The sequence below is a fragment of the Camellia sinensis genome, chromosome 7 (assembly GCF_055761805.1).
Source record: "Camellia sinensis isolate YWXY chromosome 7, ASM5576180v1, whole genome shotgun sequence".
In the NCBI taxonomy this organism is placed as follows: domain Eukaryota; kingdom Viridiplantae; phylum Streptophyta; class Magnoliopsida; order Ericales; family Theaceae; genus Camellia; species Camellia sinensis.
Window position 1 is genome coordinate 159,978,947 of NC_138967.1, and position 27,155 is coordinate 160,006,101.

General features: G+C 33.2%; 1 protein-coding gene across 5 annotated transcripts; it reads right to left on the reverse strand.

Annotated features, from left to right (window-relative positions):
• Nucleotides 1-20,144: 20,144 nt before the first annotated feature.
• LOC145788847 (uncharacterized) lies at nt 20,145-26,413 on the reverse strand. Of its 5 annotated transcripts, none has more exons than XM_082879674.1 (3): nt 24,713-25,450; nt 22,146-22,656; nt 20,145-20,813 (listed from the first exon to the last, which is right to left on the reverse strand). In XM_082879674.1, the coding sequence occupies exons 2-3, from the start codon at nt 22,652-22,654 to the stop codon at nt 20,456-20,458; spliced, it is 867 nt and encodes a 288-aa protein (XP_082735800.1). In that variant the 5' UTR covers nt 22,655-22,656; nt 24,713-25,450; the 3' UTR covers nt 20,145-20,455. The 5 variants fall into 5 exon arrangements, with proteins under 5 accessions (XP_082735800.1, XP_082735797.1, XP_082735798.1 ...); XM_082879671.1 differs by lacking the exon at nt 22,146-22,656 and adding an exon at nt 26,046-26,413 and having other exon boundaries at nt 20,380-20,813; nt 24,713-25,304; XM_082879672.1 differs by lacking the exon at nt 22,146-22,656 and adding an exon at nt 26,127-26,385 and having other exon boundaries at nt 20,380-20,813; nt 24,713-25,304.
• Nucleotides 26,414-27,155: the final 742 nt, after the last annotated feature.

Consider the following 27,155-nt stretch of genomic DNA (forward strand, 5'->3'; position numbering starts at 1 on the left):
CATACTACGCGCAGAAGTTCTATTTCGCCTTGGCCTTCCTCATTTAGAATTAGGTTTGCTATCCTACCCGCAAATTGATCGCGCCACTGCGTCCGATGTTTTGTTGAAACCATGGGGTCTTGTCTATCCCCCTCAAACTGGAAACGTATTCCATCTTGCGTATGAGCTACCACTTTCTTCTGACGACAGTCGATCACCGCTCGGTGGGCGAACAACCAGTCCATGCCCAAAATAATATCGAAGTTCGACATTTCCATGACACGAAGGTCGCAAGTTAAGCGTAGGTCCGACATCCCTATCTTACAGTCCTTACAGATCGATCCTACCCTAACGTATCCTCCCATAGGTGACATTACACTTAAGGCAGTTGCTAAGGGTTCACATACAAGTTCTAATGACTTAGCACAAGCAGAGGATATGAAAGAATGTGATGCACCGGTATCAAATAAAACATGCATCCAAGAATTGTATAGCACTAAATTACCCTCAATTGCAGACGGGTTTGCTTCTTCCTTTTGCAAGGCAAAGACTCTGCCGGTTGCCTTTTGGTTGCTCCTTTCTGGTCCCTCATGAAGTTAGGTTTTCTTTCCACAAGCTCCAAATCCTTTTGGATTCTACCTTCTTTCATTCTGAAGTCAATGTTGTGCTGACTATTTTCACAAAGATGGTAAGACTCCTCCAAAATTTGATTCTTGATAGGGTTCGGGATTTTAGCCACGGTTACTTGTCCATTCTTAAGGTTTCGATTTGCTGGTACCGCATTTCTATTGTTGCTTGCAAGCTCATGTTATTACTTGTCTCGAAGTATGGTCCACCATTTGTTGTTCTTTGAATGGGGTGAGGCGTAAGTCAAATTCTATCTACAGAGGCAATTCCTTATGGGTAAGCAACTAATCTTAAGTTAGAGTTTAATTATCCTAGGGTGCTCACACAGCACAACTTCATATATACATACATAATAATTACAAGATTCCTAAAATTGGATTGAAGTGAAGACGAAGAATACGAAGCAGTTATGGTGATAACATCAAGATTAACTGAAATATGGATGAATGGTATGATGTTATGGTTTCGAACTTCAATGTGATCAAGGTTATAGATGTAGTGACTAAACTAGATATTTAACTTGAAACTGCGTTGGCCATCCGCGTTTCAAACTGAATATCCAAGATTCATCACCGAGTAAAGAAAATGAAATTATTTACAAGAAGTCTTGGGCTAAATAAAATAATCAAGGGTCAAAGGAGGTCGAATTTACAAATAGTAGTATATATACAAGACTTAATCTTGGAAAAGGATGTCATTGAATAAAGGTTATGAATACAAGATGAGGGTACGACAATCGATAGAAGACGCGTAGAACTAATAGTACCCCCTGCTGCGTGATGTGAGGTCTTACTCAAAGTTAAAACCATTTCACGATTCTGAAGTAGGTCCTCATGAGTTGATGTTGGTGTGCCCGAAATTCGAAGAAATTCCCTAAGATAGGTCAAGAAAGATTCTAACATAGTTAGGGCAAGGTAGTCTCTAACTGCAGGTCGAAATGCGTGGGTAAGGGTTGAACCTAGGCTCTGATACCAAGTTGTGGCACCCCAATTCTACACTATTGGTTGCAGTCAAGGGAGAGTCACTAATGAGTCCTATGGTCAATAACCAAGTAAGATCCTAGATCGCCGGAGGAGTCAAAATAGCCTCCCTTCTAAGTCTAGCTTTCTTAGGCAGCGCACTACCCCTTTGACAGATCTTAAAAGGTATTGACACAAGGTCTTATAAGCAACGATAAGGTTTATACATATACGTAGAATACAAATACATAACAGCCGTAATATACTTAATTCAGAAGATAGTTCCATTACATTACATCCCAAAAGAAAGCTTAAATCTTCACTTGAGTCTTTACAAAATATCCAAAAAAAGAAACTTCTAATTTTTCTAGGATAGCCAAAAGTCTTCGAAGGTTTTAGGCTTGACGTATCCAGCTATGAGTTCCTCTTCGTCACCTGACATGATACGCCGTGAGCTTTGAATGCCCAGTAAACACACACACACCCTACCCCTTTTTCCCAGTCCAATTCACAATCACCATTATAACATCAAGTGATAAAGCATAATACTCAATTAAATAAATAAAGGGTTAAGTTAGGTTGTTAGGAACTAGAAATCCCGCAAAGAGATTTCGTCCCCCCAACCACAAGAATCGGATGCGGATTATTCGGTATGCCCCCTATTTTGCTGCTTTGTTGCAGAACTAACCTAGGGTCCGAATACAACCGTTCCGTTCAAGGATTCCGAAAACCACTTGCGTATGACTTTAACTTTCAAATAGGGAACGCATCCCAACAATCCATATATCACATATTCTCATCTTTTCATTTCTCAAGTGTCCGAAAACCCAATACCCTCCCAATTAGGTTTCCCGTTGAGTTAAATATTTTACAACAAGGTTAGTCCAACTTATAAGACAACAATATCCATATAAGCATGCATTTTTAAGATAAGAAAGGTAAATAACATAACCTCAACACATATAATATCATGCCAAGATATGATCATAAGCCAATAAGCAATCTCATGAACTCAAGGGTATAAAACATCCACACATAACAAAATTTCCAGATTTAGCGTCACATAAAGATTAAAATGAAAGGTCTATTTTAGATCCTTTACTGAACTTGGCCTTCCTATGGTTCGTAGGGAATTTGATCTAGTTTCTAGAACATTTTTCTGAATTGGGGTTGCTATTTTCAGAATTGAGGTTATTTAGAAAATATTCCAGCGCTGTCCAGGTTCTGTCCAGATCCGTCGGCCGTTACGAAAAATTGATTTTCTTGCAAACTGCTTAATTTTTTTTAATGAAACCAATTTTAATTGGAAGATAACTCCTTAAGGAAGGTTTTGACATAAAATAGAGGTCCAAAATAATTTTGTAAATTTTTCTAGAATTTCTGGAAGTGGGCTACAAAAACAGATTCTGAGGTACTTTGCCCAAATCAAGAAGATTTATGAAAAGGGGGTTCTACCAAGGGAAAGTTTCATTTCTTTTGTGAAGAAAATATGCTAACTATCACATGTTTAACTCAGAAAATTTGTTTGAAGTAGTGCTTTTGTAAAGTTGAGAGATTGGTACAAAAGAAGATGGTTTTGTGCCAAAATGGGGAAAATACAAGAGAGATGGAATCAATACTCAACCCTTAGCATTTTTAACATGAGAACTCAGTAATAAAAGATCTGAAAACATTATTTAGAACCCTTAGAAACATGTATTGAAAAAAAAGAGAAAATGAAAGAGAAGGTTGTGTTTGTGGCTTACCTACTAAGCTTTGCACAAGAAGCTCTCTTCTTCCTCCTTCTTCTCCTGTAGACCTCTCTTTCTCTAACCGAAATGTGTGTGTGTGGGTGAGTGTGTTATATGTGCTTGCAAGCTAGGGGGGTGTTGGTATTTATAGAGGATTTTGGTGTAAAAGGACAAAAAGCCAACTAGTTGAAAATGGATGGAAAAGTTAGGATTTTGCTTGGAATCTAATGGGATAGGGGTGGTTTTGGAGTTGAACCATAGGATTATGCAACAATTGGTTGATTCTTAGTTGAAAGGAAACTAGTTTTGAAAACATCACCCTAGGTCTAGGGTACTAGGTCATGTTTTTTTCTAGAATCTCATGATGATATATCTTGAAAATGGTTTCCTCACTCTCTCCAAGAAGGGCCGGCCATAGGGAAGGGTGAAGGGCCATTTTTTTATTAATTTTTGGTCCTAGGGCACATCCCTCAAGGTGTGTATATATATATATGTTACAAGATTGATGGTACTTCAAGGTACAAGGTACAAGTACTAGTTTGGGGTAAGTTTTGAATTTAATTAAAGGGTGGGGGCTTGGTGTGAAATAGATGTAACTTATGTAGAATTAACTTAGGTTCGGGAATCTAATCCAAGTAGGGTAATTCCTGTTTTGATAAAAATAAAATAGAAATGCTAACCGACAAGATTCGAATTAATTCAAATAACCGAGGGGCTTTAAGAAAAATAATTCAAACATTAGGGTCTTAAAAGTGAATACATATTTCAGGGGCTTCACAAATCTTGCCTTGTATTTGTCAATTGATCCATCCGCTTTCATTTTTCTTTTGAAAATCCACTTGTACCCAAGAGGTTTGCAACCTGGTGGCAAATCCACCAATTCCCAAGTGTGATTTTGCAAGATGGATTCAACTTCACTACTGATAGCTTATTTCCATAAAGGAGCCTCAGGACTGGACATAGCCTCTTTAAAAGTTAAAAGGTCATTTTCTAACAAAAATGTTAGAAAATCTAGACCAAAAGATTTTGAGGTTCTAACACGTTTACTACGCCTAGGTTCCTCTTCCTCATTTTGATCTAACTCTTGCTCTTGTTCTTGATCTTGTTCTTGATCATTACTAGTAATAACATCAAAAGATCTTTTATTATTACTAGTCTCTTGTCTAGTCTTATTTGAAAATACATGTTCAAAGAAAATGCATTTCGAGATTCAATAATAGTATTTACATGCATTTCGGTATGTTCTAATTTATGAATCAAAAACCGATATGCACTGCTATTCTTGGCATAACTATTGAAAATGCACTCAACTATTTTAGGACCTATCTTAGTCTTTTTAGGACTAGGAATAGCCACTTTAGCTAAACACCCCCACACTTTTCAGAATTTGTAGGATGGTACTCTCCTACGCCACATTTCATAAGGTGTTTGATTCACTTTCTTTCAGTGTACTTTATTAAATATATAATTAGCAGAAAGTATTGCTTCCCCCCACAAGTTCTGAGGTAATCTAAAACTTATTAACATAGCATTCATCATTTCTTTTAAAGTCTTATTTTTCCTTTCAGCAATTCCATTTTGCTAAGGTGAGTAAGGAGCGGTGGTTTGATGAATTATTCCATGTTCTTTACAAAACTCACCAAAATGTGATTCATATTCACCACCTCTATCACTTCTAAGTTTCTTAATTTTCTTACCAAGTTGATTTTCAACTTCATTCTTATATTGAATGAAAGTTTCCAAAGCTTCATCATTGGTTCGAATTAAATAAACATAACTATATCTAGTATAGTCATCAATGAAAGTGATAAAATATTTTTTCCCACCTCTGAATTGATTTAAAATCACAAATGTCACTATGAATTAATTCAAGGGGTTACATACTTCTTTCAATTGAATGGAAAGGAGTTTTGGATAATTTTGCCTCAATGCAAATTTCACATTTATGATTTAAATCAATGTCAAATTTAGGTAAACATTCCATATTAATTAATCTATGTAAAGATGCATAATTAACATGTCCTAGTCTACCATGCCATAAACTTGAAGACCCAAGCAAGTAAGAAGAATATGTATTTTTGTTAATAACTGAGGGCACAACAGTCATTACATTCATCTTGAAAAGGCCATCAGACGTGCAACCTTTTCCTATATACATCACATTCTTAGTAAGTACAAATTTATCACTCTCAAACACTAGCCTGAACCCATTCTTACTCAACAAAGATCCGGAAACAAGGTTCTTGCGAATGTCTGGTACATGCAGCACATTATTAAGAGTGAGTTCCTTTCCTGATGTCATTTTCAGAATAATATTTCCTTGTCCTTCAACTTTAGAAGTCAAAGAGTTGCTCATAAAAAGTTGTCCACCGTTGTCCACTGTAGAATAAGATGTGAACATCTTTTTGTCTGCACAAATATGGCGAGTAGCACCAGTGTCCACCCACTATTCTTTAGGATTTCGGACAAGATTTGCCTCAGAAACAACTGCAGAAAGATTGATGTCATCAACACCATTGGAAATTTTGTCCACTTCGGTCATGTGGGCTTGAGCAGGCTTCTTGCTTGTTCTTCTTTTGCTTTTGCCTTTACTACGACAATCTTTGGCCCGATGTCTCTCTTTGTCACAGATGTAACATTTTCCATTAAACTTGTACTTTTTAATTTCCGCTCCTTTAGAGCCTTGTGATGAACTTTCTCCAGAAAACTTCCGTTTCTTGGCTTTTGAAGCATGTTCCACCACATTTGCCTTTGATTCCATAGGATGCTTACCAGCCCATTTTTCAGAATTACGGTTGTCCTTCTCAATCCTCAAATGCACAATTAATTCTTCTAAAGACATTTCTTTGCGCTTGTGTTTGAGGTAGTTCTTGAATCCTTTCCAGCCTTGTGGTAATTTCTCAATTAAGGCTGCAACTTGGAAGGATTCACTGAGAGACATGCCTTCTGCGCTAATGTCATGCAGAATGAGTTGGAGATCTTGAACTTGGCTAATCACAGTCTTAGAATCAACCATCACAAAGTTCAGGAATTTGCCAACCACAAATTTCTTTGAGCCGGCATCTTTCGTTTTGTACTTTTTCTCCAAAGACTCTCAAAGTTCCTTTGTTGTTTTGATAAGACTGTAGACATTGTATAATGTGTTGTCAAGTCCGTTCAAGATGTAGTTCCGGCAAAGGAAATCAAAATGTTTCCAAGCATCGACGGCAGCAATCACTTGCCGGTCAGTCTCATCCTCGTTCAGAGTAAGAGCATTCTTACGGAGAAAACAAGCCAGGTTCAGAGTTGTAAGATAGAACAACATTTTTGTTGCCATCTTTTAAAATCAGTTCCTGAGAATTTCTCTAGCTTCTCATTGTGATTTACCGGTACTGTCATAACAGGAGAGAGGGTTGGCGCAACTGCAACTACCATTCCAGTACTTGTTTGAGCATTTGTTTCAGTAGCCATGAATTCTAAATTATAAAACAAAATTATAATTAGAATTTATACTACACAGAAAATTAATCCAAATTCACATAATTAAATTTTGTAAAAATAAAAGAAACAAGAATATAACTTTTATTTTTTAATTAATTTGGAAATAAAATAAAATTTTATTTAACCAAATTAATTCCACACAGAAAATTAAATTTCTGTAACACTTCAATAATTAAAATACTGAAACGGAATTTTAATTTATGAAACACTTAGAAAATAATTTAAGAAAACCAAAATTAGTTTCTGACAAACTTCACAAATAAATATTCTAAATTGTTAATGACACTAGTATATTACCACTAGTTGTCAAAGAAAATAGACAGTATATTACTACTATCTGTCAAATAGTATATTACTACTATTTGTTTTCTAACCAGAATATTATTTTTGTAAAATCATAGAAAATAATTTTTGTAAGAAGAAGAAAGAGAAAGGGAAACAAACGAAAAATTCTGTAAACAGAATAATTCGAATCTGTCTTAAGATTGTTGGAACAATCTTCTGTGTACAATAAATAAATTGAAACAAAATCAAATAAATAAAATAAATTACATACCGAATTTATTTTTACCGAACCAAATGAATAATTAAAGACCAAGTCGAGTATGTGATACTCTGTCCTTAAGACAAATTCGTCCCACTTCGGTGCTTACGAACTAATGACGTCTATCTCCCATGATACAATGATCTTCACAAATTTGTAGTAGCACTCCAAACAAATTTGTCCAGTGAACTTAGAACTTTGTGTTCTATACTCTCTTTAATTTTTCTCTAAAACTAGAATGAAGAATAAATAATGCAAAGGAGAAAAATAGGATAGAAAAATGAATTTTTCAGTCAATTTTCGGATTCAGAAAATGTTGGAACGGCCTAGGTATATATAGGACTGAAAAGGTGTGAATTTAAACTTCAACAGATCTGAATATTTGAATGAACAAGTGCTGTTACTATTCAAACAGATCTGCAACTGCTGCAGTTACAAAACTGTCCAGGTTTTGAATCTGTTTGGACAGTTAACAGATCTGAAAACTGTTCGGCAATTTCTGTAAGAAATTCGGACAGAAGGAGGCACAAATTTTGGACAAGAATTTGAATTCAAATTCAAATTAATTTTTCCTGCAAGAAATTTTGTCTAAAAAATTAATATTAGAACTGACCCGATCCACACCCGCCTCGGCAAGGCACGGCTCGGCCGGCCGCCGCTGCGCGCGCGTGCACGTGTGTGGTGGTTTGGACTAAGGTTTACTTTGTCCATAAGTCCTTCCTTTCTACAAACTTGGAGTGCCCCTTGCAGCCCAACCCAAGTGTTGTAATCTAGAGCTTATATACTCACAAAAGCTCTCTTAAAGTTTCAATGTGGGACAATCCATTACTTCTTTAATTGTTCATTCCACGAACCCGAAAACGACCTTAAGTTCCCATTCACTCATAAATGGTTTTGATGAACCGTCTTCACCGTGTGACTTGCCATGTGGCAAAGAGCACGTCACCTTTTCGGACTCACCCCAAAATACGGTTGCAGCCCACTCAATTTTGGGCTCAAAGTTGGCCCAAAATAAACCTTATAAAACCAAAATTTCCAATAGTTTGTGCCCAGGTTTGTCTAGTTAAGAGATTATTGTTATATCTCATTGTGTTTAGAAATATGCGTGGTAGCTCGAAATTGGAGGGGGCTCAAATGTCTTGAATCCTAGTTGTACCAATACGACGTCGTTTTGACACTTTTTTTTTTTTTTTTTTTCTTTCCTTTTTCCTTCTTCCTCGAAACTAGTTTGAAAGAAACAAAGACGCGAGAGAAACAGAGAAGGAGGAAAAGAGGAGAAGAAAAAAAAGAGGGGGGGAATAGAAGCTTGATATTCGACTGAACCATAACCCAACCCGCCATGATCTTCGGCTGAACCGCAACCCAACTCACCGCCATGGATGGAGAAGCTTGATCTTCAGCTGTGGTTGTTTTGATTTTGATTTTGATTCTGTGGGTTTGGTTTTGATTTTGGGTTTGGTTTTGATTTTTTTTTTTAATTTTGATTTTGATTCCGTGGGTTTGATTTTGGATTTTGATTTTAATTTTGGGTTTGATTTTGATTTTGGGTTTTGATTTTGAGTTTTGATTTTGAATAGAGGAAGAAGAAGAAGGAAAAAGATAGGGGAAAGGAAGAAGAGAGGGGAAAGGAAAAAGAAAAAAAAAAAGATTCTGATTCTGAGTTCAGAGCTGCTGGGAACAGAGGGAGAAGAGAAAGGAAAAAGAGAGAGGGAAGGAAAAAGAAAAAAGAAAAAAAAGTGTCAAAACGATGTCGTTTTGGCATTTCGAACCATTTGGGCCAGGGAAAATTCGAACTACCTATCAGTTCTGTTGTGTTTATACATATAGTATTTTTTTTTTTTTTTTTTTTTGGATTGTTGTTAAAGATTAGTTGTATCTTAGGTCTAGATATTCGATGCACGATCAGTCATAATCATTCCTGGGGTAGAATTAAGATTTTTAATTGTGAGGGCCCAAAAATGTCTTCATTTTCAATTTCTTTTGATATGTATATATATATATATATATGTGTGTGTGTGTGTGTGTGTGTGTATTTTACAACATTTAAAATTTCAAAAGCCTAATTCATATATAAAATTTAGGAGAATTTTTTTTTAAGATCCTTAATTTTAAGGTTTTATAAGATAAATGATATATAATATTTTCATAATAGTTAAGGTCTCTTAACATTTTTATAGAGAAAATTCAATTCAAAGAAATTTTGCCTGACTCAAAAACAATTTGCCTGGCTCAAAGAGATTTCGCCCTGACTCAAAGATATTTCAATTTTCATAGAGAAATTTCTCTGATTCGAATTTTTTTTTGTAAAAATATTGAGGGATCTTAGCTAACAAAAAAAATAATATCTTGGGCCTCTCCTACTACACAAAGTTGGAGATGGATGTTTCACTAATTTTCTCTAAAATTTATTATGTTGCGTAATATTATTTAATGCTTTTTGTTTTGATTATTTTTTCTTGAATTTAAAACTTGTAATATTCATGCTGTTAATTACATAATAGTGTTAAATTATGGTATTCATGCCCTCCTAAGAAATACCATAATTTTATTTATTTTTCTAAGAAGTGTAAATTATAAATGGTGTACCATATGCACCCCTAGTTATACTATTTTCTTCTTTAGTTATAACTAATTTTCTTCTTTAATTATGACATTATTTTTATTATAACTTATGAGATATTTGGTTAGACATTATGTGGTGTTTGGTTATGACTTTTTATTTTATTTTATTTTATTTTAAGTTATAATTCAGAAATTATAAAATTATGCCATTTTTTATTTTTAGTTATAAGATACATATAGTACACACTGTTTTAAGGATGTGTATCATAATCTTTTCCTTAGAATCATTATTAATGAAATATGTGACTATAATAAAATAAAATGAATGTTTATTATAAAGTCGTTATCATCACTGACACTTAGAGATGATAGGTGAATGAAAATGATTAACCAATAAGAAGTATAAAAATATGTAGACGGTAAATGGAAACAATGATCTAAATTGTGCAGTAATGCTAGTCAAATAACTTAGATATAGAATAATACTAAGAAAAATGATGTGTTAATCCCAATCACACAAGAATTAAATCAGATCATATACTATTTTTTCTTGATACTTTTCTTTATCTAAATTCTTGATCTCTAATATTCAATTACAAAGAGTAGTTGGAAATTTTGGGATAAGTAAAAATTCTAGAGGAGATTTCAAAGGACAATAAAAAAAATTATTCAGATTTTGAGGGAATCAAGTCAAATTTACTTAGAATTTAAGAATAATATACTAATTATATTATAAATACTCAAAATTATGTAGGTGTATAAGTAAAAAAATATATTTATTTATTTTCGAGAGGAGGCGAGGTACCTCTGGTCCCATAACAGTTCCACCCTTGATCATTAATTTATATTGATCTGATTGATTTTCATTACAACATATAAGAGGTTTAGGTTTAAAAATAAAATTTTATTGCAGAAAATATTGGGAGACCAATTTTTGTTGTCATAAAGAGTCGTGAGTAAAATATCATCCCAAAAATAAATGTAAAAACAAAAAACAAAATAACCTTTAGTGGCAAAGTCTTGAAAATGTTGCTGATACACGCAAAATTATGTAGGAAATGCAGGAAATGTCAATCAATATAAAATGGTTATATATTAAACGGAAAATATAAAACATGAAAAGTAAAAAAAATAATTACAAATTCATGAAAATACAACACTCATTTGCACAATCTAATGCATAAAGTCTTTGTACTTTCATGAGTTTGCAATTATTTTTTCAACTTCTCACTTTTTTTATATTTCCACTATATTAAAAGGAAATGCATCATGAATAATATGACGACTTAGATATCGTGTTAAAGAATAAGTGAAGTGGGATCAGATTTCTCCACTTAAGAAACTTAAGATGAAAATTAATGTGTTTGCCTTTGGGAGAGAAAATGTCACTACGACAAAATGCACCTTTGGCGACTAAAATTGGCGACTAAAAAAAATTTAGTCACCAAAAGTTGTGGAATTGGCGACCAAAAATTTTTTTAGTCGACAAAAGTATAATATTTAGCTACTAATTCAGTGTCTCGCTTGCCTCTCTCTTCAGTGTCTCGCTCTCGCTCTCTCTCTCTCTCTCTCCCCCTCTGCCTCTCCCTCTCCCTCTCCGCTGCTCCTCTCCCCTCCCTCGCGGTCGCCGAAAACCGGAGCACCGATTCACCTTGTTGTTGGTCACCGTCGCCTGAGATCTATCACCCAAGGAAGCTCGATCGGCGACTCCTCCCTCGCAGCTCCTCGCATTGCAAGGTTTTTATCTTCCTCTCTTTAATCGACTGATATATATATATATAATAATCTCTACACCGATTGTGAGATCAATTATTGTTGCTTAAACATACTGATCTGATCCATTGTTGGTTATAATTTCTCTGAGAATCGTTTGAGAGAGAGAGAAAAAAAAAAAAAGGTGTCGAAGGGTAGGGTTTGGGTCGGAGCATCTCATTCACATAGAAAGAGTGCTATTTCTGGCATTGATGTGATGAAGACATTGTCTTTTATACTTATCTGGTACACTTTCAGCACGATTTTGACCATGTAAGTTTGTCCTATACTCAATCAGTAATTGGCTAAATGTTTGATTCTTAAACCTTTTCTTCTCACTGTTTTAAACTTGTTTGTTCTTAATACGCTTCTATTTTGCCAGGTACAATAAAACTCTCTTAAGAGATGATTTGGGAAAGTTCCTAGCTCCTTTATTGATGAATACATTTCACTGTGCGATGCAAGTTGTGTTATCAACAGCTATAGCATGGTTTTGGCCTCAAAGATTTCAACCCGGGGTAACTATGTCATGGAGGGATTACTTCATGAGAGGTAACTCTCTTGCTTTTATATCCTGTTCTTTTGTTTTACTCAACCAATTTGGGTATAAATTCAATTTTGGCATATTCGTTTATGAATTTTCATGTCCTTCGTTGTTTTTCATGAGTAACATTGTAGTTTATGTGGAAATTGCCAGTGTAGATAAGTTCCCTTAAGCCTCTTTTCTTTTATTTTAAAAGAATAAATATTGGAGTTCAATGAATTATAACTTTGATTGGCTAGAATATGTAACTAAATTGAGAGGTAGATGCCAACATTGGCAAGAGAAAAGCATTCCTGGATAGTTTACAATGTCAACTAGGTCTTGTGGTTAGATTAACTCATTATGCACAATGTACATATGGGTTTATGCAAGAGAATGTAAATGGTGAAACTTATTGATTGATGCTATATATTTTCTGAATGCTCATTACTTTCAAGACAAAAGAAGTTAATGGTGAGAACACCATCAACAATTTCGACAAAGAACATAAACAGAGGACTTGGCAATCCCTTGATAAAAGATACAGGAAAATTGATTGGCCTGGTAAATGAACAGTCAGAAGATATACTTCCACAGTTCCTGTGTTGTGTCATATACCACATCATGTTATATGTAGGCATGGAACTATCACGACCCAAACCCTACTACATGAGTCTCAGGGAATCTGTAATTAATTCTAACTTAAAAAAGTATAAGTTTGCAGCAACAATTTAGGATGGGCCCTTGTCCATGCACTCACATGCCTGTCGCTTGTGCTGTTGAGAGCCTACCACCAATCTTTTAATTTAATTTAGTAGTTTTTTTTCCCTTCTCAATAGATACGGTAATAGGGAAGACTTGCATATTGGATTGAAAGTCTCTCTGATGCAGAGCATTGGAAATCCAAGGCCACACTCTGTTCGAGAATGTAAGTGTTGTCTCTTCAAACCCACCATACTAGAAAGAGCTTTTGTCATTGTCAAAAATTGCTTCTAATAATCTCTCTTCCATATCACCAAGTGCATTCAATGCTTGCATTGGAAGTAGCATGTTTTATTTTCTCCAAGACTGAAAAATTCCTACCTAAGTTCATTATCTAAACGCAATATAAAAGAAGTTAAGAATCAAACATATAGTTGAAAACTTAGCATTCATCTATGGAAAATGCCATAGGTCTCAAATTTCCTATCAAATAAATGATCAAATGTCTCACATGGGTGTGGGGTCTACAAAATTGCAGATCTCACGCCCATGTGAGACATTTAGTCATTTATTTAGTAGAAAATTTGGTATTCCTAACATTACCCTTCATCTAAGGCTACATTAATCTTTCAGCTACATATAAAAGCATTCTTGAAGCTAGACATTGGAATGCTAACATCAAGCAATTTATATTCTTAATCATGACAGTTGCTTGACAATACATGGTTGATTGTGATTTAATATCAAATATTTAGGTAGTATTTGATTCATTATAATTATTTTGGACAGAAATAGAATGATTATTCCTTAGCCTCCCAATGAAATAACCATTCTCCTAAATTGGTGAACTCTATTAATTGGTGAATACTGATTCTATTTGAAATGTGTAATTTTTAAAAAAAAAAAAATCAAATCAAATCAAACAAGAGAATACATACCTACCCAAACTTCCCACAGATCTGATTTTTGACAAATTTGATACCAAGTTCTCCCTGAAACTACCTACCCAAGCTAGTCATTTATAATGCATTTTGTCAGTATACATCTCTGTGTTTGTAATTATGTGGTTTAGGGAAAATTCTCTCTGTTGCTGCCAATATACATCTCTGTGTTTGCAGAACTTACTTTTGCTAGCTATAGAAGTTGGTTTTGCTTTGTGGTATCTATAATGGGCTTGTTGCAATCAAAAATAGGTCTCCATTTTGTACTTGTGTTGGTTGTTGATTTAGTTCCTCCCTTTCAACTTGTTTCGGGTTCTTTTTTGGTTTATTTCGTGGTCTAATCTGCTTGTTACTGAACTTCACAATTTTTACAGTTCCCAAATGGGAACGGTGTGGTGTACTATAACTATTCTAAATTTTTATGGCATTAAGTACTTCACATCGATAAACCAATTAGTAGACTACATGGATGTATCGTCAACTTATTGAATGGTATTGCTAGCTATAAATTTTGATTACAGTTACTATTATACTAGTGTATTCATTTGTAACTGAAATGACTAGCTTCTTGCATGGATTGATATTTGAATAAAATTTCAATCATAAATCACATATGATTACTTTAATTTGTTGAAATTAGAAATGAAATTAAGCTCCAACTTCAACCTAAACATATCAAGCATTGTCTTCACTTATACATAATTGATACATGTCAAGGTATCTTCACTGAAATCCTTTTTTCTTTTTTTAACAATCCATCTCTGCAGTTATGTGCTTACAAAGTTCAGTTTTGTAATTATGTGGTTTAGGGAAACTTGTCGAAGAGATCACTCTGCAGTTATACATAAAAGTTCGAATTTCAGGCTGAGGTGTCTCGGCTTATGGACATCATTACCAACTCACTTTACAGCAATAACGATATCTTCTTTAGGGAATATATTTGGCATGCTAGTGAATATATTTGTGTATGGAGGACATGTTTTGGTATGATTCTCTGTTTTCTATGGAATAATATTATTATTTTAGGTTTGAATATAGTTAATTTGTATGAAATTTGACATTAAAAGTTATTCATTTTTAGATGGTTAGAAGTGAAATGGATGCAAATTGCGGAATGACTGATAATAGATGTATTGTTTTATTTATATATATGATACAGGTTGCATGGAATACATACATGTTGTAGACAAATTAATTAAAAAATAAAATAAAATCATATTTTTGGCGACTAAACAATTAGTAGCCAAAAATGAAGTAAATATTTTTAGCGACTAAATAGTTAGTAGCTAAAAATAAAAAAAAATGAAAAAAAACTTTTGGCTACTAAATATTTAGTGTCTAAAAATAAAAATAAAATGGAGAAAAAATTTTGGCTACTAAATATTTAGTAGCTAAAATAAAAGTAGACTTTAGATGACTAAGAATTTAGTAGCTAAAAAAATAAAATGAAAAAAATAAAAAAAAAAAATAAGATGAAAAAAACACCCTTTGGCGACTAAAACTTTGGTTGCCGTAGATACTTCAAGTTTTGGCAACCAAAGTTTTAGTAGTGGAAAATAAGATTTTTGACGACTAAAATATTATTTTTGGCGACTAAAAATATTAGTCGCCATTTATAGGACTTTTGGCGGCTAAATATTTTTTAGTCGCCAATACCTTCCCCGACAACCTTCCTGCGACCAATTCGGCGGCCAAAATATTTAGTCGGAAAAAATTTTTGGCAACTAAAATCGTACTTTTGGCGACTAAAAATTTAGTTGCCAAAAGTGAAATTTCTTTTAGTGTGTTTTATTAATATTTTGTTATTAAGTCGAATGGTGTAAACATTACAGTTTGGTTCGGTGCTAAACCTTATCTGAATATTGACTATTTGCTACAATTCGTTTTGTAGGTTTGGTGCAAATAAGGGACTGACATGAAATTTTAAGATGTTTTATGTACAATTTCATATAAATAAAGAAAAAGTATAAAACTTGCTCTATAAATGTTTCATTCTCCAGTTTTTATCACAAAAATAGTATTGCAGTAGTAACTTATGTTCTAAGATATAAAGAATTTAAATATAATATTTTGGTTGGTTCGAATTGTGTCGACGTAAAAAATTTTAAAATTGAAACAAACTTTACATTATGAAAATAAACCAAAAATCAAAATTTCACTCTAAACAAGGTTCATGTAAAGTGATTTTATTTTTTTGGCTCTTTAGATGATTTTTTTTTTCTTTATTCATGGGGTAATTGGATAAAGAGGATTTTATTTTTTATTTTTTATTAAGCTTTAGATATAGATTTTAAAATTTTTGAAGGGCATATTTTTGACACATCCTGAAAAGGACAGTAACTATTTTATGTCATTCACTGATTAATTGTAAGCCTTTTACCCAAATGCTACCATATAAATGCTTTGTCATTCCTACTTTTCTCTAAAGTCCATAATGTTGCATAGAAGATTGCCTCCCAAATAATTTTCTCCAACTTTCAATTTTTCAAACCAGTATAGCACCAGACCTTCTGAGGAAACAAGAACTGGACATTTAATTTTCTTGAGTTCGATTTGTTAAAATCTTATTTTAGACTGGCCATTTAAACAAGTAAAGTTTCAACACATTTTACAAATAGTTATGTAAATAAGTCGCACGCTTAGAAGCCCGTTAAGTTTTCAAGCTATACTTAAACAGCTTACCACTTGGTATTAACTCCACTTGTTTGTAATCCTATCCACACCAGATATAGAATAATGTCATTCCAAATGAGACTCCTACTCACAGCTTTGCCTCCATTGACCACTCCCTCATAAGGACTCCATAGTAAATTCCTTCCAAGTTACTCAGTAGCTCCTAATAGGCCAAAGATTCCATGATTGACTCCGGATCCTCTAGAATGATGAATTTTTTTTTTTTTTTTTTTGGGGCGGGGGTAAGGTAGAGGTTTGGGAGCTGAAAGCTGAAATGATTATTGTACCCACAACTTCTGTACAATTAAATCTAGCCATCCAAAAAAAATCACTGCATGATCATTTTCGGAAAAATCACTCACCATGATTTTGATCTGTATATCCACAAGGCAGAAGAACCTCAGAAGTACCTCCTTATGAGCTTTCCCCTCTACCCAAACATCATTCCAAAGCTTTGTCGAAGAACCACAGCCAACCTTAATTGATAACCCTCCTAGCAAGACATTCCAAAATTTCAAAAACGAGGCGATCTAAGGAGAGAATTGGCTTTCCATACCTTGGACAATTCCCACTGATCTGAACAGTTATGAAACCAAACAACCATTTGGGTAATCCTATACTTTTCCACACATAATTTCTTTCCACTCCAAACCTCCACCAATATTTTATTTATTTTATTTTTTTTGTAGTCACAAAGCTCCATCTTAAAATGATGTAATTTCCTTCATCTTCACTGTCACCCTTCAAAAAACATTTTTCAAATTTTCTCAAGAGCCTTTGTCATACTTTGCAGGAATTCTGAATCAAGACATGTAATATATGGGCAAGTCCAATAATTTTGATTTAATCGAAGTAATTCTACCTTTCTGAAAAATAGGTAGCCCGGTTTTTAAGTCTTCTCCCAAAAGCGTTCCAAGATATAAGAGATGGTTGCTTGAACTGCCTCTTTCATGAATAACTCTGATAATCCAACTTCGCGTAACCGAGTTTCTTGAAAGTTGATCTTTAAACCCGAAATCCATTCAAAGCATCTCAAGATCTCCTCTTTGCATTTGTCAATTCCTCTTTCATGTCGAGATGTTCTTGCATTGGTTATCAATGACTCAGATTTGTGTTAAAGTTTTCTGAAGAAGATGACGAAAACTTTCTTGGCTTAAAATGTTTTTGATGATATTACTTTTCACTCTGCTAACCATCCCTCAGACATTCCAAGTAACAAGCTTCATTTTAGGAAATTTCACTCCTAACTCGTTTGATCATTTCCATCCCATTTCCACCAGCTTTTGAGCTTCAACTTTTTTATTGTCACTAAATCGTCGAACATTTAATGACCAATAGTGGACATTTATAATTTGGGATGGATTCAAAATTCATTCTCGAGCGCAAACAAAGTAAATAATAAAAAAGTAAAAATAATATTAATTTTTATCAACAATAAAAAAAGTAAATTATATTACTATTAATTAAACATTCTTTTCCAACATAATCATGAAAAAATAAATAAATGAACAATTTTTTTTGTCTACACTAACTTATTATATGTCTCAGGCCTCATTTGGCAAATGGTTTTTCTAGCCAAAAAATCAAAAAGTCACTAAAAAAATCAAAAACCAATAATACATACCAAAAAATTAAAGATTCTCTTTTCTCTCTACTTTTTGCACATCTTTTCGGAAAAAGTCAAAAAGTCATCCCAAACATACTAGTTTTTTTATATCACATTTTAATCAAAAAGCCAAAAAGTTACTAAAAAAGTATGTTCTCAAACAATGATATGATCGTCTACTACATATATATCTATGATATGATCAACATCAAAACCTCAATATATATCTTTTCAATAAATGTGATCAAATCATCTTTAATCTTATTATGCAGTTTAGTCTTGACTAATTTCATACTTGCAAATGTGCATTACTATGCATAGTTAAAACAAGTAAAAATCAGCACAAGACCAACCAATTTATGAATAAAAAGATATTTCAAAAATTTTCTAAGCTCATTTTTAAGAGTATCCTGTCAAATGTGACAATATTCTTATTTTCAAAAAATGAAGAAACAAGAATGGCAACAAATAAAGGCAAATGTAATAATGCAAATAACTCTAAATAATAAACAAATATAACAAATAACACAGATAACAAACATAAAGGATCAATATCAGATAAAACTTAATTTGAAAATTATTTTTATATTTTCGTTACATGTGTGAAACTTTATAATTTCGTAGTGCGAACTACTATGATTATAGGGTGTGGAATATTCTAATTTTGAAATCATATTGTTAAATATTAGTATAGTATAAGAAGTTTTTAAAATTTTTGGAGGTGGAACCATTCTTTACAATTAGTGATAGCTTTTTGTCATTGCACAAAGCATGGGTTACGAAGGAAATTTTATTAGGAGATCCAGGGGCACCACTTGACAATACTCCCATCAATCACCAAATGTTATGGCCCTTGTTGTTCCCTTGTGACCTAACACACAATCGTGGACTTTATCTTCTTTATCAATCACAATACTTTTGAAATACCACCTAATAACACTAAATAACTTTTCATGATTAAGAGAGTTTGTGATGACTAGCATTGCAATAGTAACAATCATTTGATATCATATAAAATGAACTATCGGATTATTTCATTTATCAGGGGGTGTTTGGGGTTTGTTTATTTGGAGTCTTTTTTTTGGGCTTATTTTTGTCTTTAGTAAAGTTTTAAAAAAAAAATTCAAAAAGTTTTAAGCTTTTAGATTTAGCTCAACGAGATGAACCGAAAAATTAAAAAAAAAATTAAAAAATCCAAAATAAATCCAACAAAGACAAAAATAAGCAAAAAAAAAAAAATAGTTGACTTTTTTTTTTGGGGGGGGGGGGGTTGGAGTTTATTTTGGCTTTGGTCAATTTTTGTTGGAATTTTTCAAAAAAACTTTTTTTTTAGATTCATTTACACAATGCGGACAAGAAAAGTAAAAAATTGTCATAATTTTGAAAAAAAAAATACTAAAAATAAAAACATTAAAAAATGATTGCTTTTTTAGGTGTTCTATATTAGAGGACTTGTTACTCAAATATAATAAAAATCTAGATATATATTCAATTGACTCATAAAAGAAGTAGAACAAAAATAATATTAGTGAATATTTGAAGTTTTTTGCATTTTGTTCCTACCAATAGAAGAAAAAACAAACAATTAAAATAAATTATTTGTAAAGATAAATCCACTCATGTGTTATATGTATCTTTTTAGGCAAAATCCACTCATGTGTTATATGTAGCTTTTTAAGCAAAGTCTCATATCTTGTATAGACTAACCCAAATATATTATTTGTATTTAAAAGGTTTCAAACCTGAAATTATGAAAAATAATACACTCCCAAATCCCAAACTTTGACCATCCGACCAACTCTTGGAGTTTCCTGCGTTATGCATCTACATGTCCTCATTGCAGTAAAATCTTCACATTTGCGTAAAAAAATAAAAATAAAAATGCTAGAGATCTTAAAAATTTTACCAAAAGTTTTACCAAATGTCTCACATGGGTGTGAGACCTACATGGGACCCACATTGTGTGGGTCCCACACCCATGTAAGACATTTGGTAAAACTTTTAGTAGAATATTTAGGATTTCTAACATTACTCAAATAAAAATGGTTAGTGTGATATAATGCATGGACACTAAAAAAATTTATTTAGCCATTAAACTAAATTTAACACCTTGGAGAGTTGAAGTCACTCTCACTCTTTGCAAGTACATAAGATTTACCTCTCAATTCTATTTTTAAGAGTGAAATCTGATACCTCTCGTTAAGAGAGACTTAGTGGCCAAAGTGCTAATCACACATGCTAACAACCCCTTGGTTAAGTTTTCTAACATGATTAACATCAACAAGAGAGAGGATCCTGAAATTATGAAAATTCTAAAGGACATCAATATGACTTACCCATATAATTAAAGAGTAGTTGGAAAATATTCTTGAGTTCACTACTCACGGTACACATAAAATTCCAAAGTCAATATTGACGATAATCTTTTCGGTTCATTCAAGACCAAATTCAAAGTCTCATCGTCGTTGATTGGTGCCAACACGTACCTCAATTCGGAGGACTGCTGACATGGGATCCTACCTTTGAACCTCAGTTGCACGTTTTCTTCATTCGGGGCCATCTCAGGCTTGATCATCGCCTCCAACTGGCGCAATGTTGTCCCCTTTTCCACCTTACAGAACTTCTTCGCATCGCAGTTGTAAGGCACACCTTCGTGATCAGACACAATCTCTCCCCCCCAATAGAACAAAACGTTCTCACCTTCAATATCAACGTTCTCATCTTCTGTATCAACCCTTCACAATTCACAATTCAAAAACGTATAATAAGTACCCAAGTAAAAAAATTCGTTGTTTCATTTGTTTGGACAAGCACATTGGTCAGTGCATTTCTTAAAAGTTAAAAAAAAAAAAAAAAAAAAAAAAAAAAAAAAAAAAAAACTGTTTAAATAAAAAATAATCCTTTAAATTGGACTGAATATTTATGTAGTTATAAGGAAATTTTGAGTCAATGCATTTCTTAGAAAGTTTTATAAAATTAAGCATTTCCTAATTCAATTATTATATTTTTATTTTTATTTTTTCAATTGGGATCTGAGACTTTACATGAGGAGAATTGCATTTGACTAGATAACCATAGTCTAGGAATACAAATTTAGAAGTCCAACAACACAAAACAGAGTGATTTGCAAGGTCAAAAACAAATAAATGAATAAATAAATATAAAATGAATTTCATGATGCATAATACGACGTTAACTTACTACTAAAAGATAAAGTAGTTTGTAAAATATTGCTCACCAAATTCAAGCCTTGAATCCATTTTTAAAAAAATAAAATAAAAATTCAAGCCTTAAATACCATAGAAAAGCTTCAAAAAATGCTCGCAAATTCAGATTTATCATACAAAAACACGTGTTAGTGTGCTTTACAATCCAGAGAAAAAAAAAAAAAAAAGAAAAAAAAAAGAGTAAACCTATCATAGAGTTGAAGTCCCACATCAACATATCAACATAAATAAATAAATAAATATAATGAAAGAACAACAGTCTACAATTCGACCCAAAAAAAATGAAAACAAATATAAATATTAAACAAAAGTGTCATAACTATTCATTTATAACTTTAAAATGCAGATTATAAATTTACTTTTCGTCTATATCTTTTTAGAGATCTACAAGTAGATTTATCCGAACCTATTAGAATAGTTTAGATGTATAAGTAGATTTATCCGAGCCTATTCTTGAAGTGTTTTCTTTATATCTTAATTTTTTCGTTTTTAGTTAATTTTTTTTCAAAATTTTGACAAATATTTATTTCTTAGGCGCATTTTAAAAAATTTAAAATGAAAAAAAAAAAAAAAAAAAAATGACTAAAGAAAAAGGGACAAGCTTGAAAACCACACTTGCTCCTTTATTTCCGACTGGATAATTTCAGTCCTTTCGAATTTTTTTTCCCACTGACTTGATTCGTATAAGCCTTCAAGCCAAGTAAAAATGAAGAGCGTTTTCACTGATTTGATTGGTGGATCGGTCTGGTTTTTGCTTTCAAGGAGAAAAAGAAAAAAGAAACTGTATTTTGAGTTTAAAAAAAACCAAACAATTAACAAAATAAATAAATAAAAAGTTACCAGTTGTTTGCAAGGTTATAGAGAAATGATAGGGAGATAAAAACAGCAGCAGACCAAACAATCCACAAGAGGGCAGGAGGTAGAAGTATTCGTATCATGGTCAAGAATCCAATGACGAACGACAACGCGCCAGCATACCCCCCTATTCTTGCAGCGATTGGCGAATCCTTTTGCGACAAGATCACATGCATATTACAAGTGAAACCAATTGCAAAACAAGCCACAACAGTATCAAATGATTTTGCATCTGCGAGCTTTGAACTCAAATAGTGAAACCGCGATCCGTCTAATCTGGAAGTCACCAGAGATATGACTGCACTGAAATTCACGGCTAGGAGCGGCTTCGCCAGCTGAACTAAGTTGTCGCCGCCACTTAGAATCCGAGACCAAGTCCGAGGCGGAGTCTGAGTCCCAGTCCGAGTGTGAGGCTGGTTTCCGAAATTCGCGGCTAGGAGCGGCGTCGCCAGATTACCAGAAATTGATGATTGGCCATTTGAGGTTGAATCCATACCTACAAGGTACAAGCAAAGCTTACATCAAAAAAATACCAAAGAAGAACTTACCAATATGTCGCATATACAAAGTTCAAGATCTATCTAATCCCCAAACAAAACACTTATACCAATGAGTCTTATATATTTTTAATTGTTACCAATTTTTTTTTTTTTTTTTCAATTTACAGATGCTGTTACATTTTACTACTGTCAAACTTCCGTCAAACGGTCACCGGAGACTCGTCGGAATATTCAACATCATCGGAAAGTCGCTGGAGTATCGCCGGAAAGTTTGCCGGAGTGTCGTCGGAAGTTTGCCGGAATGTTAGGAACGTTAATGGAAGTCGCTGGAATGTTCAAAACGTTCACGGAACGTTAAGAACATCATTGGAGATTCACCGGAATATCCAGAATATTGCCGGAAAAAAAATAATAAACGGAGAAATTAGAGTGAAAAAATATAGCAACATGTGCTAAATATTGATAAACTAAAAGAAAAAAAAAAATAGAACGACAAAAAATAGCAACAATTGGAAAAACATATGCTATTTTTCAATTTTTATAAGGTTTAAGCAAATAATCTCCAATATTGATCAAACTGAAAAGTAAGTTTTGAAACTGTAAATATTACAGTTTCAAAGTAAAAATCTATTAAGTATTTATTCTTATTAATCAAATTGAAAAACATGTTATGAAACTGTAAAATTTTACAGTTTTATACCATGATTCATTCCAGTACCAAAAAAATTTGAAACTGAAAAATTTTATAGTTCTCACCGCCTATAACTAAAACTTGAAAACAACTTGTTCAGAACTTAAAAATTTTCTCCATTAGAACAAAAAAGAGAAGTATATATATATATATATATATAAAAGAGATCGAAGAAGAGAGGTGAATATAGAGAGAGGATTGTACTCCGGCAACTCTTTTGTGTTTAGATCTAGCCGGATTTAATGTAGATCTACTCAGATCTGATATAAATCTACACAGCACCAAAAAAATTCGAAACTGCAAAATTTTACAATTTTCATCGTCTTTAACTAAAACTCGAAAACAACTTGCTCAAAACTTAAAAAATTTCTCCATTAGAACAGAAAAAAGAGAAGTATAAAACAGAGAAAATGTAAAAAAAATAAGAGATCGAAGAAGAGAGGCGAATATAGAGAGAGGATTGTACTCCGGCAACTATTTTTTGTTTAGATCTAACCGGATCTAATGTAGATCTACTCAGATCTGATGTAGATCTACATCAGATCTGATGTAAATCTACTCATCTTTTTCGTCGGAAACGTATCTTCTTTATTGTCGGTGAGAGTGAAGTAAGTAGTCGGCGGTCAGTGTTTGTCGATGAATCCTAATCGATGGTAGTCGTCGGTCGCCGGTGACTATATATCGGAAAGAGAAAGAGAAGAAGTAAGATATGATTACCTGTCAATGATCGCCGGAAAACACAAAAAGAAAAAAGAGACAAAGAAGAAGAGAGGCAGAGAAGAATAATAATAACGTTATAGGACTTTTAGATATAAACAAAAAGTTATGAGACTAAATAGACTACACATTTTTCAAACAAGACTTCCCCATAATTTTCCCTTTAAAAGAAGAATAATGCTTGGGACCCCCTTTTGGGGGTCACCCCCTCACCCCTTTTGTCACGTGGCGAGTGGTGATTGGAGGAACAAGAAAAAAAAGAAAAAGAAAAAGAAAATGTAACCAATGAGAGAGAGAGGGGGTCAAAGGGGGTGGGAGGGAAAAGGAGGATGAATCATTGTTGTTAAAAGAATTTAAAATGAAAAAAAAAAAATTGACTAAAGAAAAAGAGGCAAGCTTGAAAACCACACTTGCTCCTTTATTTCCGAGTGGGTAATTTCAGTCCTTCCGATTTTTTTTTCCCCACTGACTTGATTCGTATAAGCCTTCAAGTCAAGTAAAAATGAAGAGCGTTTTCACTGATTTGATTGGTGGATCGGTCTGGTTTTTGCTTTGAAGGAGAAAAAGAAAAAAGAAACTGTATTTTGAGTTTAAAAAAAACCAAACAATTAACAAAATAAATAAATAAATAAATAAAAAGTTACCAGTTGTTTGCAAGGTTATAGAGAAATGATAGGAAGATAGTAACAGCAGCAGACCAAACAATCCACAAGAGGGCAGGAGGTAAAAGTATTTGTATCATGGTCAAGAATCCAATGACGGACGACAACGCGCCAGCATACCCCCCTATTCTTGCAGCGATTGGCGAATCCTTTTGCAACAAGATCACATGCATATTACAAGTGAAACCAATTGCAAAACAAGCCACAACAGTATCAAATGATTTTGCATCTGCTAGCTTTGAACTCAAATAGTGAAACCGCGATCCGTCTAATCTGGAAGTCACCAGAGATATGACTGCACCGAAATTCGCGGCTAGGAGCGGCTTCGCCTGCTTAACTAAGTTGTCGCCGCCACTTAGAATCCGAGACCAAGATTGACGCTTAACCCGAGTTGGAGTCCGAGGCGAAGTCTGAGTCCCAGTCCGAGTGTGAGGCTGGCTTTGAGTGTCACCAGTTATTGCGTCTGTGTTCGTGGGAACAGGTGGTTGTTGTGGGGGTGCTGGTAGTTGGGTTTGCGGAACTGGCTTGCCATCATCAGAAATTGATGATTGGCCATTTGAGGTTGAATTCATACCTACAAGGTACAAGCAAAGATTATATCAAAAAAATACCATGGGTTTTTGTGCTTTTGGAATGGTTGTTGAGGTGTTATTTGTTTTCTGTTTTAGTTGTTTGCTTTCTTGTTTTTTTTTTTTTTTTTAGCAAAGAAAAGGAAATTTTATTGATGAGATGAGCAAAAACAAACAACAATATACATCAATAAAGAAGGAAAGTGTAAAAAACATCATAGCTAACACTCCACAATCTCAACTAGATTGGCACCAAGGAGGAAACACAATCATCTGTTAGCACTAAACCCACAGATTGGCGAGAAACCAATCCAAAACACAGAAACAAAACGAAAAACATAAACAAAAAACATAAATAAACCCATAGATTGGTTGTTTGCTTTCTTTGGGGGTGCTTAGCATATGATAGAATGGGGTTTTTGGTGTCAACAAAGTTGGGATGATCTAATCCATTGTGATGTTTTGTGCACCCTCCTCTTTTTATTGATATTTAGATGTTTTTGTATGTACATCTTGTTCCTTTCATCGTCATCAATAAAGTTCTGTTTATTTTGCTAATCAAAAAAAAAAAATACCATGAATAAAGCATCATGGCTAAGGAAAACATATCCCAACCAAAATCTTGGCAGCCAAAAAAAAAAATCACCATGCCAAACCCAAAGGAATCTGATGTGTGAAATCATATTGAATTTCAAAAAAAAACTAAAAATAAAAATATTGGGGGGTTTTGGGTACACTAAAATCACCTGCAATAAAGTTTTTTAAGCCTGAATGGAAATCACCAAAGATTTTATGATAAGGAAACGTTGTCAGCAACGAAACCTTACTGCATCTGCATTCAAGAGACCAATATTTTGTGTTTTTTGGTCCTTGGGTGGGCACAGCAGGATTGAATATTTCATCTATTCAGATAAACTATTGGGGGAGACAAATCAACACATAAATAAATAACCACATTCATGGAAAATAGAAGATTTGATACAAGTAAAAAAAACGGAAGTATCACGTTAGGGGATTTGAGTAGAAAAAATTGGAAAAAAAAATTCTACTGTATCAACTATCAACAACAAATGAGAGAGAGAGAAAGAGAGAAAGAGAAAATGAATAAATGAATGAATGAACGAACGAACACTGACTTATAATGAAAATGAGGGACGGAGGTATAGAGAGACCAGTGGGTCACGCGCCCCCGGTTTTGGACTTTTTTTTGCAAAAATAAAAAAAATATTTTAAATAACAAAATTTACAAAAATATTATTTGGAGTGAAATGTTAATGATATTTTTAAAATTCAACAATGCTAGGTGGCCCTAATTTTCTTGGCTCGAATAGCTCGAAACACTCAAAACGACGTCGTTTTGGGTATAAAACGACGTCGTTTTGATACATTCAAGTCATTCAGGCCACACAAACTTGGGTCACCAAGCATTTTTCTTTAAAATTATGAGAACAATAATGGTTGTTTTAATTGAAAATGAACAGACTATAAGAAACTATATTATTAAGAAAATTTTATGAAAAAATTTCAATATAACAATAATGTCTATCATTATTGACATGTGAACATAATTACTCTTACTATGAAGATACGAAATTTATTGAATTGTTAATTACATTTGACATGTGAGGTTCATCATCCATGTATTTTTTTATTATTAGTTAATGATATCACATGTCAATGATGACGTGATATTACTATTATATTGAATTTTTACTCAAATTTTGTATAAAAAAATTACTGTATCATTATATAATTTATTTTAAAACTTATATCCATGACTTTTTTTTGTATTCTCCATGATATACTAGTTCCAAATAATATTATTTTTTCAATTTTTTTTTAAAGTCAATCGTAAA